The 19,269-nt window shown below is 46.0% G+C and overlaps 1 protein-coding gene across 1 annotated transcript in view; it reads left to right on the forward strand.

Annotated features, from left to right (window-relative positions):
- Window positions 1–19,269, forward strand: part of NR6A1 (nuclear receptor subfamily 6 group A member 1) — a 228,653-nt gene that overhangs the window by 124,492 nt on the left and 84,892 nt on the right. Inside the window, exons 5-8 of the mRNA XM_078640337.1 lie at window positions 266–321; window positions 2,258–2,415; window positions 4,204–4,431; window positions 6,805–7,059. Coding sequence (XP_078496463.1) covers window positions 266–321; window positions 2,258–2,415; window positions 4,204–4,431; window positions 6,805–7,059 — 697 coding nt within the window. The remainder of the gene's footprint in view (window positions 1–265; window positions 322–2,257; window positions 2,416–4,203; window positions 4,432–6,804; window positions 7,060–19,269) is intronic.

Here is a 19,269-nt window from a genome sequence, read left to right on the forward strand (position 1 = left end):
TAATGGTGCAGCGTGTGTCTGACAGCACCACATGTTATATATTAGGAGCATGAAACTTAAAGGAAAGTCAGATCTATAGGAATTGTTTTTTTGTTGTTTGTAAAGGCACTGACCAACATTAAGTAAGTGACGGATGTGTGCCCTACATCTGCCACCTTTGTGGACAAGATGTTTTTTTTCTAATGAATATAACAGAGTTCACAGCCTTTCTCCCATGAAATGTAGATAGGTTATCAATTTTTAATACTGTGTGTTTTCCTTCTAGCAATCAGAGAAGATGGAATGCCAGGGGGTCGGAACAAGAGCATCGGGCCTGTCCAGGTAAGTGTACATTATATTATTTCACTCTCGACAGCACATTAATTGCTGGGGCTAAACTTCCCCTTCAAAGCGAACAATGTGAAATATGATTAAAACTCAAAAAAAGTTATTTAAAAAAAACTTATTTACAAGGGAGACCTTAAGAACTGCGCATCAGGTTAATATCGCCAATTTTTCTAAAATGTACTAAGGTAACATACTTGACATATTGCGGTTTACAAGATGGCTGCTCACCTTCTGTGTTTACAAGATGGCTGCATACCTTCAGTGTTTACAAGATGGCTGCTTATCTTCAATGCCGCTGAGTGGAGTGTTTTGTGCCCGTGAGGAGTAACTGTTCTTGCTAGATACACTACAACAGTATCCACAGGTCTATAAAGACAGTTAGAATCACAAGAGACCTAAGAATCGCAACCATTAACCTATATAACTCTAGCCGGCTACAGAAGAAAAAATCTTTTTTAAAAGGATGGATTCCCATCACTCACCAGTGGTAACATGCGTCATCATCTGGGTCTCCTCCTAATGTCACACTAGTTGCACGAAGGGCTACGACCCTTTCAAAAGGAAAGGGGAGCTTGCGGATATTTTTATAAAGCTATACAGATTGTAGCGATAAAACACGCTGTATTTGGACCTACAGACGTGAGTAATCGATTTGTGTGGGAGTGCTAAGTGCAGTGGAAAGATGCTGTGAAAAGGTGAGTTAAAATTGACCCGTGAGAGATTTTTTTTTTAAATTAATATCTCTCAGGGAGCAAATCTAAAAACAGTGCAAACAACAGTTTTCAACAAATGACTGTCTGTGTGTAAAGGGTCAACATGTTTCAGCAAAAAAACGGATATATTCTCCCATGCCCTCTTCAGGACCACTAAGTTGTTGCTACTGCAAAAAGTGAAAAGATATGTATATATCAAAGAAAAGGTTGGATCAATTACAACCTCATCACCTGTAATCAGGAATTTATACCAAATCCTCTGTAAGTGACGTACTGTCGATAGTTTCTGCAAAAGAGGAAAGTATAACGATCTACAATGTAAAGGTTGCTACTAAAGAGAACTCAATAATTCAAAACATAAATACTGTTTGTAATCATAAATTTAGATCATTGTCTATACTTATGACATATGATGCATGCTTACCCGTATTACATGAGGAAAAGACCTCACCTCACCTGGCCGCGGCTCAGGAAAAAGGAGGCACCGCTCTACGAGAGAACGTAGGAAAGAACAGAACATGTTCATGATTACCTACTTGTCACTATACCTCTATTGATCTCTAGTATAGTAGGAGCACCGTGTACACAGACACACAAAGGAACACAGGTCTGACTAAGACATTGCAAATGTGTAATTAAAAACCATGAGAATGCAGCTTAATAGAAACTTGCTAATACAATGATGTCCATACTTCTCCCATGGTCTATAATAGGGATCACAATGTTATTCCGTATAAATTAGGGGTGAGGAATGGTGTCTAACATGGTAATCCCCACCAATATTAGAAGTGTAATTGCACTTGCGAAGTGTAATTAAAAACCATGCGAAGTGCTTACTGAATGGATAACCCCAGTATTACTTGTTCTAATAGATCTAGCTACTTCTAGAAAGAGCGATACCAAAACCCTCTTCGCCTGTCCTGGCACGCTCCCATCGCACACAGGAAATGTCCTATAATGTTAGAAGGTCTCCCCCCGACTCCTAGTAGAACTCAGTAGTCTATCAGAGTGGTTCTCCCATGTCCTTCCCATGGCTCAAGTGCTGCCTGCAGGAGGGGAGTGTCCCCTGAACCTTGAGGAGGTGACTCCTTAAATTTTTTGCGATTTCCTTGAAAGGGCTTCCAATGTTTGTGGGCTTGTGTTGTGAAGCATCAACGTTGCAAGTTTTGGTAGCAAATATTTCTGTGAAATGCATAAAAATCTTTCTTACTCCACAGATATCCGAGGAGGAAATTGAACGAATTATGTCTGGGCAGGAGTTCGAGGAGGATGCAAACATCTCATGGAGCAACAACGGGGACAGTGACCACAGTTCCCCCGGCAATGGGGTGTCGGAGAGCAACCAACCCTCACCTGTTTCGACCCCTTCCTCAAGGTGGGAGCCTCGATTCAAAGAACCGCAGTACGATAATGTTTTATAGGAACATGCATTTACATGAATTCGGTTTATTGATCAAATTAGTTCTATTATTGGCTTATTTCTTTGAGTACATTCCTTTCCTGTGTGTGGCCATGAAGAGAGTCTGTCATTTTAGAAAGTTACTTAAAACCCCTTTGTTTTGTTTCTAAGTTCCACAGTTTCTGCATATATAATTGATATGCGTCCAAAGCGCAGATATACTGCTCGGAGTCGATTCTGGCGCTATACAAAACCAAAAATAAATAAATAAAGAGTTTCCATTGGTCATTATCTTCTCCCCTGTGGCTATGCATGCTAGAACAAGCATATCCAAAGGGATATATTTGTATTGCAGGTGTAGTACAGAGGCACGCATGGCTAAACCACGAGTGCCTCTACTGCGCGGCCCCACCAACAAATGCATCTAAACAACGCATGCCTTTACCTCGCATGCCTTTACCACACATGTCTTTGCCACGCAATTTTGTGGTAAAGGCATGATTGGTAAAGGTATGTGTGGTATAGATCACATTACAACCCCTTATCCTCCAACCTAAAAACTACCCCGACCCCCTGAGCCTGAAAAAAACCCCTGCCCCTCGAACCCTAAACACTAGCTCTACCCCCGTGTCCTAAACACTACCCGGCCCCCTGAGCTCCAAACACTACCCCAAGCCCTCCCTGAGACTTAACACTACCCGGAACCCCACAAGCTCTAAACACTACCCCTCGCCCACCGAGCCCTAAAAGCGACCCCGACCTCCCTAAGCCCTAAAAACGACCCCGACCTCCCTAAGCCCTAAAAACTACCCTGACCCCCCGAGCCCTAAAAACTGTCTCCAACCTTTAAAAACTACCCTTCTCCCCACAAAACCGGACCCCGGACCCACTTACCTTACTCCCATTCCTTCCTGTTCCTGGGCCCGCCCATCCCAGCATCTAGACCGCGCACTGCCATAACCACCCATAAGCGTGGCTAAGGCATGCATGGTTGGGCTTGTGAGGTAACGGCATGTGTAGCTCTGCCCGCGTGGTAAAGGCCATTTTCCTTGTATTGCTTATGCTTGCCATTATTGTCAGCTGCCTTCAAATTATTTGCTCTTTAGTTCTTAGGCATGCACATCCTTTTGCCAAGTATCATTTTATCTTACCCTATGCAGATGATACAAAATGTGCTCTGCGGTCAGACAGACGGCACCCTCTCTTTGTTCACCCTGCACATATAGTCTCAGTCAAACATTCGGAACAAAGAAGCATCTGCGAAGGACCAGGCTGCAGCCCCTATTTAAAAAAAGGGAATATAAGTACTGATGTGCGGATACGCGTGATTTTATGGTGAATGAACACCAGACATGCCTTCTCGGACTTGTTTTTACTCAGATCGCGCAGGGATAACTTGAAAACATTTTGGAATGGCAGTAAATGTTTTAATGAACCACACCTGTACATACAAACATAAGGCCACAGAATTCTATTATTTAATGGAAGTATGCATAAAAAGATTTGAGTTTGGCACTAAATTGCTGCAATTAACACTAGCCAGAGTAATGGAGATAGCACACAAACTCAAAGTAATTTTTGGAAAGAGAGCTCTCAGAAATGTACTTTTCAAACTTCTAATAACATTTTGAGGTGTTGCTATAGAGTGTCCACTTGTGAACATGATGGCGTTTATGCCGTGCTATTATAAAGGTATAACGGATATCAAAGCAGGTTATCGCTGTGCACGCTCTGGCTTACTCTGCTCTATTTCTTCTCATTTAGTAGGTCTGTGGAGCTGAACGGATACACTGCACTCAGGGACCAGTACATGGGGACACCCGTGTCCGCGCACTACCAGTATCTACCGCACCTTTATAGCTACTCGACCCACACAGGACTGCTGCCACCCCAAGCGCGGACCCTGGACCCCCAGTCGGTGATGCTAATTAATCAGTTAGTAGCAGCCGAAAACCTGGAGCCCCTCGGAACGCCCATGCTTATTGAAGACGGGTAAGTAAAGGTGCTGGTTTGTCTTGTCCTGTGCAATGCTTAGTTTGAGCTGGTGGGCTCCAGTGCTCGGCACCAGCATTCAGTTGTCAGCACCGGCAGTTATGAATGTCTGCCACATGGTGGCACTGTTTGTCTAATTGTGAGACAAGCACAACATCAGTTGTTTATTAATTCAATAGGCGTTAAAAAATTATTAATACCTGCTGCCAACCCCATTCTTTTAGCTTTTCGGGGCTTGGAATAGTCAAAATTGTCACAACTGTAGGGGTGTGATGGTTAGTAGTTGTGTTGTTACTGTAGTTGGCAGCGCTGACAGTGGAAATGGGTTGTGGAGACGGAAATGATCTCCTGATGAGGGCCTTGGCACTTATTATTATTTTTTTTTTTACAAATCAAGTTCTGCCCCTGTGTATGTTTTCCATAAAAGTACATGGAGTGTGCTCCAAAGGGAAACTCTGGGCCCTGCTACACTGCCTGTTTCAATTGTGGTCATCCATGACTCAGCACGTATAAACCACAGCTCACAATGTTTTTCATAAACAAAAACGGTCCTTTCCCCACCCTAATAAAGGGGGACTTTATTCATCTCTGCGTAAAATGTTGGTTCACACTACACGAAACGGTATTCGTGCTAGTTTGGTGCACATTGTTAGCATTTTTTTTAATTGTGTGCTTGCTATGACAAATGGCAAAACGCGCTGATGGTAGCAGCCTGTGCAGACGTGAACAACAGCAATTTGTTCAACGCTCCAAATTGGTGTTAATGTACTAAACACAAAGACATTTCGTTCCTGTTTTTGCACTAGCACCTTGGTTTAGAGCATCTTCTTCAAAGGGCCACTCCTGCATCCCTGTCAATCACCGACAATACGCCTCCCAGAATGTCTCTTTGTTCAAAGCTGTCAGTTGAGATCTACTGTGACATCATTCACCAGACGGCCCCTTTAATGTTCTTTTTTTCTGTGTTGTAATTTTTGATTAGCATTTCATAAATACAAGAAAACTGATTTTAAGATGCTTGTTAATATAGGGAAATAGATTACATCAATTATAAACAGAAAGACAAATATAACACAATTTAAGAATAGCATGTGAGGAAGCAGTTGCAATTTAAAAGATATGACAACAAATAAGATTAATACATTTATACTAAATTATGAATAGTTTAATGTTTGATGACCAATCTTGACTGAGCTTGCAGAGAATGTACAAGGGTGCTGAAATACACTCCACTCAAAATGACACAACAACCCCGACATTTCATTCAAACAAGAATGTTTGATCTCCGGCTCCCACTGAAAGAGACCGATTCATGGAGAGTCTGATCTTCAAAACTGATAGTGTCTCAAATAAGAACTATCTGCACAAACCTAGAATCAAGTTTTACTAGTTAACTCAGATTGCAGAGGAACACGTTGCCTTGTAGGCTTGTAAATAAATACTGTGCTCTCTTCACCTCCAAAAATGGGTGTTGTCTTGTCAGTGACCGCTTTCTTTCTTCCACTAGATGTCGCTGCCCCCCACAGAAATAGTGATACATTTGTAAAGGACCCCTTGTGTTCATCAGTTAGGGAGTACAGTTCCTTTGTGCAGCAGCGTGTTTTTATTTTAAAGGCTGGCACAAAGATGGCTTTAGCTGTTATGCCAGATTCAGGTTTTCCCAAAACTCATACTAATATGATATGAAGTGCCTCTTTCAATACACTATAAGAATATTGCAAGTCAACATTAAGGAGTTTCGTGATCATATAGAGGAACAGAGGTTTAGGCTTAAATGTTCTCCAGCCCAGTTTTGGAGTAAGTCCAGCACTACACATGGCCAACCAAGGATATTGCAATAGATTCCCATAGAAAACAGCAGAGGCTGAAAATTAAATGTAACACCCCATAGGAATTGATGTATGTCTGTCCAGTGCTCTTTCAGAAATTAGAGTGCTGCATAAATTATGCAAAAAGAAGTCTGCATTTCTGCAGAATTGCCCCCCACCCATCACAACGCATCATGTGGGGAAATGGTTGCTGCTCCCACACCGAAGCAGTTTCAAAAGTATTTTTATACACCACATGAATTAAACAAAAATAATATAGAGTTCTTGGGAAGTCACTGCAGAAGGGACCATCTGAATTAAACGATTACCCTTGATTTTCCCTTTACCCTCTCTAACATCAATATGCCTTATTTAAGGACCCGCTCTATCCCAGTAAAATCTGCCTTTTCATTATTTATTGAGCTGCCCCGCCACCCGAATTCTCTATGTTGTGGATTTTTTGGGGGGTATTTCTTGCTTTTGGTGTTAATGCCTCGGCTGTGAAATATTATTGAATGCACAAGTGAACTAATACTAAAAAGGAAGCCTTTTGTGTCCGTTTCAGGTATAAAGTAACTCAAACCGAGCTGTTTGCGTTACTCTGCCGCCTGGCCGACGAGCTGCTCTTCCGACAGATTGCTTGGATCAAGAAGCTGCCTTTCTTCTGCGAACTCTCAATCAAGGACTACACGTGCCTGCTCAGCTCCACTTGGCAGGAGCTGATACTGCTGTCTTCGCTGACCGTCTATAGCAAGCAGATCTTTGGGGACCTCGCCGACGTCACCTCCAAGTATACACCCTCTGACGAGGAACTGCACAGGTGAGAAGTGGCCCGAGCCACCAAAAGCGCGCTCGTTGGCCTGCTGCTCATGCTAGGCTGGAGGCCACGAGAGGTTTTCGGACTCAAGAGTGTGCTGTGAAAAGATAAGGTAGTTGAAGTACTTTTAGGGTGTGCTTGTAGTCAATGTGGGGTAAAGCACTATTTTTTTTTAAGTTCAAAAGAAGTTTCTTGGGATAAAAGATTACAACAATGTGCAGAGTATAAAAACTGTGAAAGCAGTAGGTTCATATAAATTGTATCAAGTGGGTTTAGAAAGTAAACAGGGTATACACATAACCAATAGGAAATGCAAATACAGTCAAAAATAATAATAGCATAAGCTATAGTATACAAAAGAAGGTATAAATATAAATATAAATCAGCATAAAGGAAGTCATGGAGGTTTGGTAACTTCTTGCTGTAGAGGACTAGGGGTAGCTGAGCATTTAGCACCCGCATCAATGAATAAAATGACTGCAGCCCATAAATCTGAATGATTGGATGCCAAATGTGATGGATATACAAATGTAGTGTCTAGCCTATGATTATAACAGACTGCATATAAAGCACTATCCTTAAAGTTGAATGCAGCCTATCACACTAGATTCTGCAGTTTCCAATGTCTTGATTACTGTTGTTCTTGGCTGGATTGCTCCTTGAGTCCAACAATGAACACATATTTTGAAGCTTATGGAAATATACTCGGGGTCACTGGACGTATGTGGCAAGGGAGGACCAAATTATGCAGCAGGGTTCACGAAATTATGCAGTATGAAAATACATAGTATGCAGCGTAATGTGGCGCATTTTGCTATAGTATCATTTCACTGTTTTGTCATTTTTACACGTTAACACTATCTGGACTAAAATTTTCACCTTATTAGTACTAGTTTAACACCCATATACATCAATATGCAACTGAAAGGGGAGAGAATGTGGCCGTCAACCTCGGAGTTGGGGAACTGGGTTCGAGTCTCGGCAGGGACGCTCAACATTCTGTGATTCTGGGCAAATCACTTAATCTCCCCGTGCCCAATCAAATAATGATTTTGTCCATTTGTAACGTAACTGGTGCTTGTGTAAAGCGCTTTGATACCTTCGGGCTTAGTTTGCGCCATATAAAACTCCACACAAAAAAAAAGAAAGGTTAACAATCAACCTTTGCGAAGTGCCTTCTGCTGCACGGCAACACGCGGTCACATTCCTACTAACTTTTTATCTGTTTGAGGTAGAAACAAAAAATGTATTTTGTTAAAATTTGCATATTATGCGACGGATAATGGATTCAGTGGTAACTGCGACAAATCCATAATTATGCGCAAAATGCTGTGGCTGTAGAATTGCATAATTCTAGGGGCCCTGCCTATCCCTGTGAGAGGTCATATTTTTGGACCAAGGCATTATCTGTGGAGCACGAAAAATTAGCAATAAATGAGACGGAATGTGGAGACTTTTCTATTGTAACTGGCTGCCTCCTGTCGTTTTGGGTTTTTTCTTGCTTTGCAAATACTTTTGGAATTGGGTTTAGCCTCCACCCAAGCGTGAGTGAGATGCCTTGAAGCATTATGGTGCCATTTATGCTATCCAATGAAAAGTAGAGTGTCTTCCAGTGGGATAGATTTCATGTATCATTATGGGGCCATTGATACCATCCACGAGTGGGACAGTCTTCCACTTTGCAAGACCTCTTGAAATATTATTGGGTATTGATGCGATCCATGTGTGTGAGACTCCATTAAATATGATGGGGCCGTTGATGCTAATCACGAATCTGACTGTCTTCCAGTGTATGAGAGTCTATTTACGTGAGTGAGGCATTGACCCTTTCCAAGAGTCTTACTGACTTAGTGTGTAACACCCCTTGAAATATTACGGGAATGTTGATGCTATTCACGCGTTCTATCGCCTTTCATTGTGTGAGAGCCCATGTCAGATTATGAGGCCATTGATGCTTTCAAAGAGTCTCACTGCCTTCCTCTATGTAAGGCTCCATATAACATTAGGGGGCCATTGATGACACCAACGTGTGTTGCTACCTTCCAGTGTGTGGAACTTGAAGAAAAATGATTGGGCCATTGATGTTATGCACTAGTGTGACCGTCTTCCGGGATGTGAGCCTCTGTGTCACATTAGGAGGCAAATTATGACGATCCATATGAGTCTTGACTGTCTTCCAGTGAGTGAGATTATATCGCAGTACATATGGTCTTCGAGTATGCATAGTATCTTCAAATCAATGGCGTAACATTAGCCCTTTCAGCCAACATGGTGCGGGGCGACCCTGAGCTCCAAAGGGCCCCTCGCGGCACAGTGCACAGGTGGCTGGCCCCTGTCCTGAGAGCTCCTAACTGGGTCAGGAGCGTGGGGGGACTTCTCCATGTGCTTTGCAGGAGGACCCCCTACAATTTTGCAGCATGAACCTTTTCTGGATTCACATGCTGTGCATTATTCTGCCCTCTAGTGGTTGGGTCCAGAATTTTCCGTATAAACATTTTGTCCTACCCGTTTTGTTTTGTTGGTGGGCATCGACAAACCTCCATTTGGTTTCATCTTGTGACGTTGTCGTGCTTCATCCGGAAGCTCACAACTTTGGTCACCATCTTCACTTTCTTTTTTCCGTCGTTGGGTCTGGATGCATGCTGAAGGCTCTCCAACAATTGGTTGGAAAATGTTTCCCGAAAAATCGAAAGAAGTTCACCGAAAGTCAACCGGCGGAAGGGAACATCTGAAGAAGGCACTGGAGAAATTTCATGAGAAGTTTAAGGTATCTCTTCCACAGTTCCGGAGAGTGCATGTCCTGGTGGCTCCCTGTGTGTGGTGAAGGAGAAGACTCCTTTGCAAAAACTGTGATCATAAGTGTGACCAGAAGGACCAACACCTGGTCTGCAACCTCGGCCTGCCGTTAGACCACTGAAGTGAAGCCTACAATGGCTGATCAGCATTCACCCAGAAGACCCTTGGGGGTAAGAGAGCAGCATAGAGGGGCCTACTACAACATGCAGGGCCAACATCCCCCTCTGGTTCTAAGGGACTTGGGCCTCTCAAGCAATGAAGAGGACCAGAAGGGGATATGGAGGCCGACATTTAGTTCGTGGACGTCGACATACAAGGGTGGAAGAAGACATCTCAAACCAAACTAAGAGAACCATTGTCCTTAAAGAACTTTCCTGAGCCGCGAAAATCCAACTCTGAAATCTCAAAGGTAGCCTCGGCGTCCAAGCACTCAATGACCGAATTTTCAACCAGAGAGACAAGTACCCTCGAATCCTTAAAAAAGGACACTGCAGCGGTAAATATCCCTGAGAAATTCCAAGATGTCCAAGGACGGTCGGGGAAAAGATGCTTTGTCAAAACAAGAGAGGTCAAGACCTGAAAGAGATGGTCCACCGACCACTTTGTCTTCAAAAGACTCTTTGTTGTAGAAGAGAAAGCCCGACAATCTCGATGCCGAACAACAAGCGACGGTTAAGATAGAGAGGGCGAAGAGACAGCTTGAGGCTGAAATGGTGATTCTTCTAAAAAAGAAGAAAGACTTTGACGAAAGTCTAAAAGATTTTTGAATCCTACAAAGACCTCAACAGCAAATGATCAAGGGGACAAGAATATTGAAGAAATTGACCAATCATTAACTTCTGAACCTCAAGAAGAACTGGAAGAGGAAATCTTCTATAAAGCGAGGAGGGATAAACCTACCAGGGTTCTGAGGCATCAGAATACCAGCAGACACAGAAACGCATTCACTTTCAGAGGCTGTGTATACTTATCCTTCGAGTCCATCACCACCTGACAATATTGGGGTGTACAACCAAGTAATAAAAAGGCAGCAAAGAGATATGGGGTCCAGCTAGAGGAGGATAACCTCAATTATGTTTTCAAGTAGAAATTCTTCTGCCTACACAATCAAGTTACCATTTTCTCCCTATGCAGCCAAGTGTGTTGGATCAAGGAAATGAGGGTTTTAAAGAACCTGCAACACGTAGGGCAGTTAATCCTAGAGCAAAGAAGAAGTGCAAGCACTCTTCCAAAGATCCAGTTCCAGCAGGTACAATAATAAAATCAAGTGCTAGCAAAAGAGGTAATGTCTCAAGCACAACAGGGCCTCCTCCAGACAAGTAGAGTAAGAGGATGGGAACTGAACCAAACTATACTCTCGAGAATCTTTTTACATTGGGGACACCAGAAATAGACCTGGTTGCAACTCCACAGAATGCAAAATGCCAAAGCTTTGCATCCAGACAACATTGCCAACAGTTCCTGGGGAATGCATTGTTGATAAATTGGTCAGGGAGATTAGCATACGCTCCCCCCCCACCCCTCACACAATACCAATTATTCACATGATGATCTGCAAATGCAGGATCAGCAGCATGACCCTGGTACAAATTATGCCACAGTGGGTGAGGAAAACATGGTTCTCAGAACTAATAGAACTATCCAAGGGGTTTATTCCCAAAATGCCAGTCAGACAAGATCTGCTATCTTTGCAAGAAGGAAGGGTGCTTCACCCAGAACCAGAGCCTTTAAGCCTGGCAGCTTGTTTCCTGAAGACTTGGACTTTGGACATTTAAAGTTACCAAAGAATACAATGGCTGTCCTAAGGGAAGCAAGGAAACAAACACCTAGAAAGTGTTATATAGCTAACTGGAAAGGATACTCACTTTGGTGTCTTAAAGAAGGTTTATTAAACAGGAACACGCAAGATAAGACAGTGTTTAAGTTTTTATGCATCCCTAAAGGCTCATTTAGCAGCAATAGTGGCTTACACAAGAGGTCACATTGGGAGAAGTTTCTTTACTGCCCCAGTTACTAAGCAGTTCTAGAAGAAGCAAAGAGAATTGCACCTCTAAGAAAGGTACCAGCACCCACATGAAACTTAAATATAGTGATCATACAACTGAGGCACCATTTAAACTGTTACACAAGGCTATATTGCAGATGCTCACAGTAAACACAGCCTTTTTAGTGGCCATTATGTCACTATGCAGAGTTAGTGAATTACAAGCACTTCACCTTACAAGAACCTTATTTCCAAGGACAGAAGGGAAGAAATGTCATGAGAACGGACCCACAGTTTATGCCAAAGGTTATATCTGATAGAGACTACTAGCCACAGATTCCTTAATGTAGAAGTACCACCAGGCGTAAGACTGGATCCAGAAAATTTTGTTTGCCACAGCATCTTTGCGCGCCGGGTGGCAGTACTGCATTACTCCGCCCTGACGTCGTCCGCGGGCGAGATGTCAGCGAAGTCACATAAGCCCCACCCCGGTGCGCTGACGTCAGTTTTTCTCTTTTCCGCGTGCAACTCAGATCCGGATCGTGTCCTGGCCAGTTTTCAGGCCTCCTTTTTACGCTTTGCTTTGAGGAACAGTGTGCGAATGCCTTCGGGCTTCAAGACGTGTACTGATAGTGCACGTCAGATGTGGGGGACGGACCCTCACCCTATATGTATGTGGTGTTTGGGCGAGCTCCATGACTCTACAGATTGCGAAGCTTGTCAGCACCTCAAACCGAAGTCCCAACGGAAGTACCGGATGAAATTGCGGTTGGCCCGCTTGTCCAGGTCGGTGTCGTCCCAGCGTCCGTCCTCTACCTCGGAGTCCAGGAACCGCCGAATCCGTACGGCATCGCCCTACGCCATGGCCCCAAAGGCGTCGCTCGCCAGCTGGTAGGTCCTGTAGCTTGTCTCGGCGGTCTTGTCCTCGTTCGGCGTAGGGCGTGGGTTCCTCATGCGACGTGCGCCCCCGCCAGTCGCCACCCTACCTGCCGTTTCCCAGCATCGGGGCGACTAGGGTCCAAATGACAGCCTACGCAGCGGCTCTGCAGGCTTCTTTGGCCCCTCCTCCACCTCCTGAGACGTCCATGGATCCCTTGCCTCGCGCGGGGCCTTCTGCAGAGTCGCTGGCTGCTTCGGCCCCGGCGCCGAAGGTTTCGGCTTCAGGTTGTAGGAGGGTGGTGTTGTCGAGGGGTAGTCCTTTGGGGCTTCAACCCGTGGCACCCCTGCCTCGCTACAAATCCCTATGGGGCTCCCTGTGACATTGCAGAAGGTCGCTGGGACTCTGGCCTTGTCCCCAAGTTCCCCTCGGCCCTCTGAGCAGGTGGCTGCCTCACCAGAGGCCGAGCCGGCACCATTTCAGCACCTAAGGCTTTCCTCCCCGGCCCTGGTGGTGCTGCGGGTGGAGGCCGGGGCCTGGGGTGCTTTCCTGAGTCGCGTTCGGTCCTCTTCACAGGCAGCTGCCCCGAGTGAGGTCGAGCCAGCGCCTTTTCGGCGCCGTTTCTTAGCTGAACCTGTTCCGACTCCGCCCCATTCTCCTAGGGAGCACGTGGTGGAGGAGGTCGACTCGGTGCCGCCAATGCCCACTCCTGTGCCGGTTGGCGTCAAGCCGGTGCCTGAGGCAGACTCCGTGGTGCCGTGCCGGCGTCGGGTCCTTGATTCGTCTCCTGGGGCTCCTTCCTCCACAGAGGTTGGTCATCTGTTCGTCCCTTCCTCTCTGGAGATGGGACGCTGTATTGTTGCCTTTTCACCTGCGTCTTCCAGGGTGGGCTCCTCACCGACCCCGCGGACTAAATCCTCGGACCCTCATTTCTTCCACCGGCTTCTCCGCCGTCGCAAGGGGCCCCTCAGGTCCCCCACTCGTCCGGGGATCCCTCGCCATTCTGCGGCTGACCGCTTCCCCCTGTAGCTGGACTTGGGAATGGACGGCTCAGTTTACAGCCGTCACCCACAGAGGAATGCCTTCCTCCCCCGCGGCGCCCTACGGAGGCCAGTGTTGCCTTTGTTCAGGCTATTTCCAGGGCTGCTGGCATTTTGCAGATGGGCGCACCTGTCACCCCATTCCCTACTGATAACCTCTTGAAAGTCCTCCACCAGGGCTCAGGTGGACAGGAGCTGTTCCTTTCTTTTGAAGCGTCGCTCCACAATTCTCTTCTGGGGGCTTGGGGGCATCCTGCTACGGGTGATCCTGTGCCTCAGCCGCTCCTGCATCGACACCGTCCTGCTCCGCACGATCCAGTCTGCCTTTCCTTCCACCCTTCTACTCAGGGCTCTCTTCTGCAGACTGCCTTTCTGTCCTTGCCTGTGGTGGTGTTTCCTCTGCCTTTGGAGGTCTGGTGGTTGGATTCATGGGGGCGCAACATCTTCGCTTTATCCAGTGCTGCCTTGCAGGTGCTCATACTCTGTGTGTGTTGGCTAGGGCTACCTCCAGCCTGTGGGATTATGTGGAGTCCCTTCTTTCTCATGTCCCCCATGAGGGTGCCCGTGCTGATCTGCGGCACCATATGTTGGATGGTAGGGAGTTGGTCGCGTTTATTCTCCGTGCACCATTGGATGTTGCCAATGCTCTCGGCCATGCTATGGCCACTTCTGTGGGTCCGTTCTCATGACATTTCTTCCCTTCTGTCCTTGGAAATAAGGTTCTTGTAAGGTGAAGTGCTTGTAATTCACTAACTCTGCATAGTGACATAATGGCCACTAAAAAGGCTGTGTTTACTGTGAGCATCTGCAATATAGCCTTGTGTAACAGTTTAAATGGTGCCTTAATCAGTTGCCCCCCGTCGCCATGCTTGGCTGCAGGATGCCGTTTTTTCCTTAGAATATTAGGGAGTGTCTGGTTGACCTGCCCTTTGTTGGGGTCCTTCTGTTTAACACTCATGCTGACTGCGCCATTCAGCATCTCCTTGCGGGGCTCCGTCCTCCTCCACCTCCGTGGGCTGGCTTGTTGATCCTCGGGGCTTGATGGGAGGCGTTATCCCACCTGCTTCCTGGAATTTGGTGTTTTGAGTGGCCCGTTTGCATGTTCTGTGTGGCTTGACGTGCCTACGGGTCCCTTGGTTGCCTCCTCTCTTCTGTTGGCTGCTGGTTCAGCCCTTTTGGAAAGTGTGTATTTTTTGGCTGATTGCTAAGCCGTCTTTGGTTCCTACCGCAGGTCTTATGTTCTTGTACTCTGATGCGGGATTTTTTCCCTAAGAATGGTTCCCATGTTTTCTTTGGGACATGTCATACCCTAAGTGGGGTACTTGTAGGTATTGTATAGCTAAGCCCTATGCTGGAAAGGTGTAGACTCCTTTTTGCGGGTTCCTTGCTTTTCCTGGTGTTGCTGTATACCGCTGGTGCGGTTTCTTTGATCTTGTCGGGCGTGGCTTGCGCTGCTCCGGGTTCTGTCCTTTTTAGTATCTGCTACATCACTGTACCAGCTTTGGCATGTCGCCTGCGGCATTGTGCTGTGGTGCCTCCACCCCTTTTGTCCGGCATTCGGCCTGGTCCCTTGTCTGGTGTTCCAGGGGGATTGGATTCCCTGTCCCTCTTTTTTCCTGTATGGTAGACGGGATTGTTTGTCCTGTGTAATTCTTCTCCTCTCTTATGGCTGGTCCTACTTCTTTCGTGGGTCGGTTTTGTCTGGAACGGCCTCCCTTTCGTGGTTGTTCTGGTGTACTCTGGCCTTTGCCTTCATCTTGCTTTGCCTCTAGGCTATGGCACCGTTCCTGCCTTGCCTGCTGTCTCGCGGCTTGAGCCGGTTCCGCTGTCCCCTTACTTGGGTGTTCCCCTGTGGAAGGTCTTGACCCATTTCTACCTCTTCTCCTTCAAGTTTGGGTAGCTCTTTCTTCCTCGGTACTCCTCTGCCATTGTTTGTCCCTCCGGCGCTTCTGATGGAGGTTCTTGGTACCTTGTATGGAATGGGGGTGTCCTGGCCTCCCCTTGCTTCGTCTTGGCTTACTTCTGCTTGGGTGAGGCTGGGCCGCCCTTCTTGTCCCCTTGACACATCCCCTGTTGGGGCCCTGTGTTTCTTCCTACCTTGGGAGGTTCTCTCGCAGGTCCTCCTCCCCTCTGGGTATGGCTAGGGTATCTATTCCCTGTTAAGGAATCTGCGGCTAGTAGTCTCTATCAGATGTACAAGTTACTTCCCTTCTGCAGCGATGTATCTGGTAGAGACGATTCTACCCACAGATTCCTTCACGACCCGCCCTTCCTCCCCGTTCAGCGAGGACCTTCAGCTTGGTTTTCTGCATTCACCTCCTTCCGGGTGGCTTGCCTCCTGCGAGTGTCCTCTCACTTCCTCCCTGACGGGATTCTTTGTTCTGTTTAATTGTTCTGCCCCTTCCTTGCTAGTACAAGGTCGGTGGGTTCATGTGTACTTTATTCTTCTTCTTTTCATTTGCTTGGGGTTTCTGACTCCTCTGCAGTCCTCTGAGTTGTGGTCTTTTGGCTATACTTCAGCCCTTAGCTCCTTCCCCGGGATACGACCTTCCTTGTGGTGTTGTCTTGGGGTTATTTGCCGTTACTCATCTGTTTCGGACTTATTGCCCTTTCTTGTGGTGGATTGTGATTGCAGACTCTCTTAGTCTGCTAGGATGTTCCTCACATGTTTTTCTGCCTCCAGGGGGATGTTGCCTTAGCCTGCAAGGTTGTTCCTCAGAGCGGTGCTCTGCTCTTCCCTGCTATGGCTTTCAGTACCTTTGTGCCTAGCACTTTTCCAAATGGTACTGTTCCTTTTCTATATTCACTGTTTGCACACTGTTCCTATACTCTCCACAGTTTTGTTATGATGGCTCCGCGTTGTGGAGCGGAAAAGTTCTCAGAAGAAAACTGACGTCAGCGCTTTGGGGTGGGGCTTATGTGTCCTCGCTGACACCACGCCCGCGGACGATGTCAGGGCGGAGTCACGCTGTACCGCCCCCTCCCGCGCAGAAAACATTTTCCGGATCCAGTCTTATGCCTGGGGGTAATTCTGCGTTAAGGAATCTGCCGCGAGAAGCGTCTCTACCAGATACATCGTTATTGAAGGTAAGTAATTTATACATCACAGTTCCACATGAATTCAAGTATACAGATACCAAGTTCCTTTCAGAAGCCAAGGACACAGCCAGAAAGGACATTACACACTCCAAGTGCAAGATGTGCGGTAATGCTTTGCATAGAAAGGACTAAGGCGGAGAGAAAGTCAAAACAGCTCTTTCTGTCATTTGTACATAGTTTTCTAGGAAAACCAGTTACAAAGAACACAATTGCAAGATGGATCGCTCAGACCATTCAGATGTGCAATAAGAATGCCGAAGAGACGTTACAAAAGACTCCTGGTGCACATTCAACAAGAAAAAAGGAGCAACTGTTGCTTTCCTAGCAAACTATCCATTACAACACATTTGTATGGTAACTACTTGGTCATCAGTGCACACGTTCTCAAGACACTATTGTGTAGATATTCAGATGAACAATGAGGCACAAGTAGGACAAAGGTTCTTACAACATCTATTTTCAGTTCAATGCGCATCTTCAACCCAACCATGACTAGTAACAAGCCGCAACCAAAGCGATGCACAGCATGTGAATCCAGAAGACATCCATCTGCAAAACGTATAGTATCTTTCCTGTCGGTGTAGTTTTGCAGCTTGAAGAATTTTCTGGATTGACAAGCAAACCCACCTACCCCTCTCTTCCAAGTCGATGAAAGGAGGGAGCAGCATAAAAAAACAAGCATTTCCAAAGCAATAAGTCTCGCATTTACACAAGTTTGAGCTATTGGCATTGTAAATGACAATGCCTTTTATTTATGTTTTGGTTTTTAAAACATAAATAAAAGGCATTGTCATTTACAATTCCAATAGCTTAAACTCGCATAAATGCGAGACCTATTGCATTGGAAATGCTTGGTTTTTAAAAGCTGCATGTTATTGGCAAAGGCAAAGCTGATATAGCTGCTGCACGTGGTACCTCGCGGGATGTAAGTGTATTATGGGGGCTGGGGTGGGCCATCAATGGGGACATTCTGCTGAGAAGGAGATCCGTGCTATAAGCCCGAAGATGTCAAAAACGGTCTGAGAATGATTTGCAGCTCCAGAAATGCCTGTGTTTGGAGGCACTTCGGGGAGCTGTTGTGAAACCAGAACGCTGCCCGGACGTGTTCGCTTCTTGGAACGTATTTGGAGGAGGTGCATAAGAAATATTTCCAATACTTGACTTTTTGAAAGCATCAAAGTCGATGTTTAAAAGATGGAGTCGAGATGATGCAGTGTGACATGCAGTGACTTGCCGAGCTTTCAGGTGGGTGATGCAGTGCCTGTGGTTGGCACTGCAGCGGGTGTACTAGGGTGGCACTCTCCTGTTGTGGGTAACGGGAGACCTTTGCTCCTTCTACACAGGTGATCAGAGCTGTGACAATATCAAACCTCAATTTTTGAAGCTTTCTATTAATTGGTTTCTTCTTTCTGGATTACTGTATGAGTCTCTTGGGCTGTTTTACTGTGAAATGGTGCACCTGGCACCCACCGGCGCAGTGGAACATATTCCTAAAAATGTCCTGTCTGCACTGCACGCTCGAACTCCACTGAGCACTGAAAGACTGAGGCTAGTCTGTCCTTCACCGCTGAGCATTGTAGAGTTTGTAGCAGCGATCGCGGTGTCCTAGTAGCGGGCGACGCGCTTTGTCTTACAGTTTAAAAAAATAAATACATAAACAGAGCGCGGTGTCCCAGAAGCGGGCTCCCCTCTCAGTTGTACAGTTTTAAAAAAAATGTAAAAGACAGAGCGCGGTGTCCCAGAAGCCGGCACCGCACTCAGTCTTATAGTTTTAAAAAAACTAAAAAAAAACTAGTGCAGTGTCCCATAGCGCTCCAGCCCCTATTGTCCCCATCAGTGTACATTTTAAAGAGTGCTCACCCACCAGATAAAGCCCACTGTGTAACGCTGCAGGTAAAAGATCGAGTCCGGATGGGCGGGGCCAAAAGGAGAGAGGGCGTCAACCAGGAAGCCTCATTTTCAATCGGAGGCCAGCGTTTAACATAAATGATGACGCCAGCCAATCAAAATAATGGGCGGTGCTTCAAGTCCCCTTCAGAAATCGTACGATTAACAGACGCTTCGGCGAGACCTAAAATTGAATCTGAAGATGGCAACCAAAGCTGGGAGCTTCAGAAGGAATCGTGACGTCACAAAGGGATACCAATTGGAGGTCTGTTGATGCCCACCAACAAAAAATAGAAAGAGTAGAAGGACAGAAAGTTTATAAGGACGATTCCGGATCCAACCACTAGATGGTGAAATAATGCACAACATGTGAATCCAGTAAATTCTTCAAGCTGCAAAACTACACCGACATGTAAGAAACAATACGTTTTGTTACGCCACTGCTTGAAATGTGAGTTATAAACATACTGTGAGCATCCAATTTAACGCACCTACCATTTGAGGCATATTCACATGCTCTGTTTGTTGTG

Source organism: Lissotriton helveticus, chromosome 5_1 (genome assembly GCF_964261635.1).
Source record: "Lissotriton helveticus chromosome 5_1, aLisHel1.1, whole genome shotgun sequence".
Classification (NCBI taxonomy): Eukaryota; Metazoa; Chordata; class Amphibia; order Caudata; family Salamandridae; genus Lissotriton; species Lissotriton helveticus.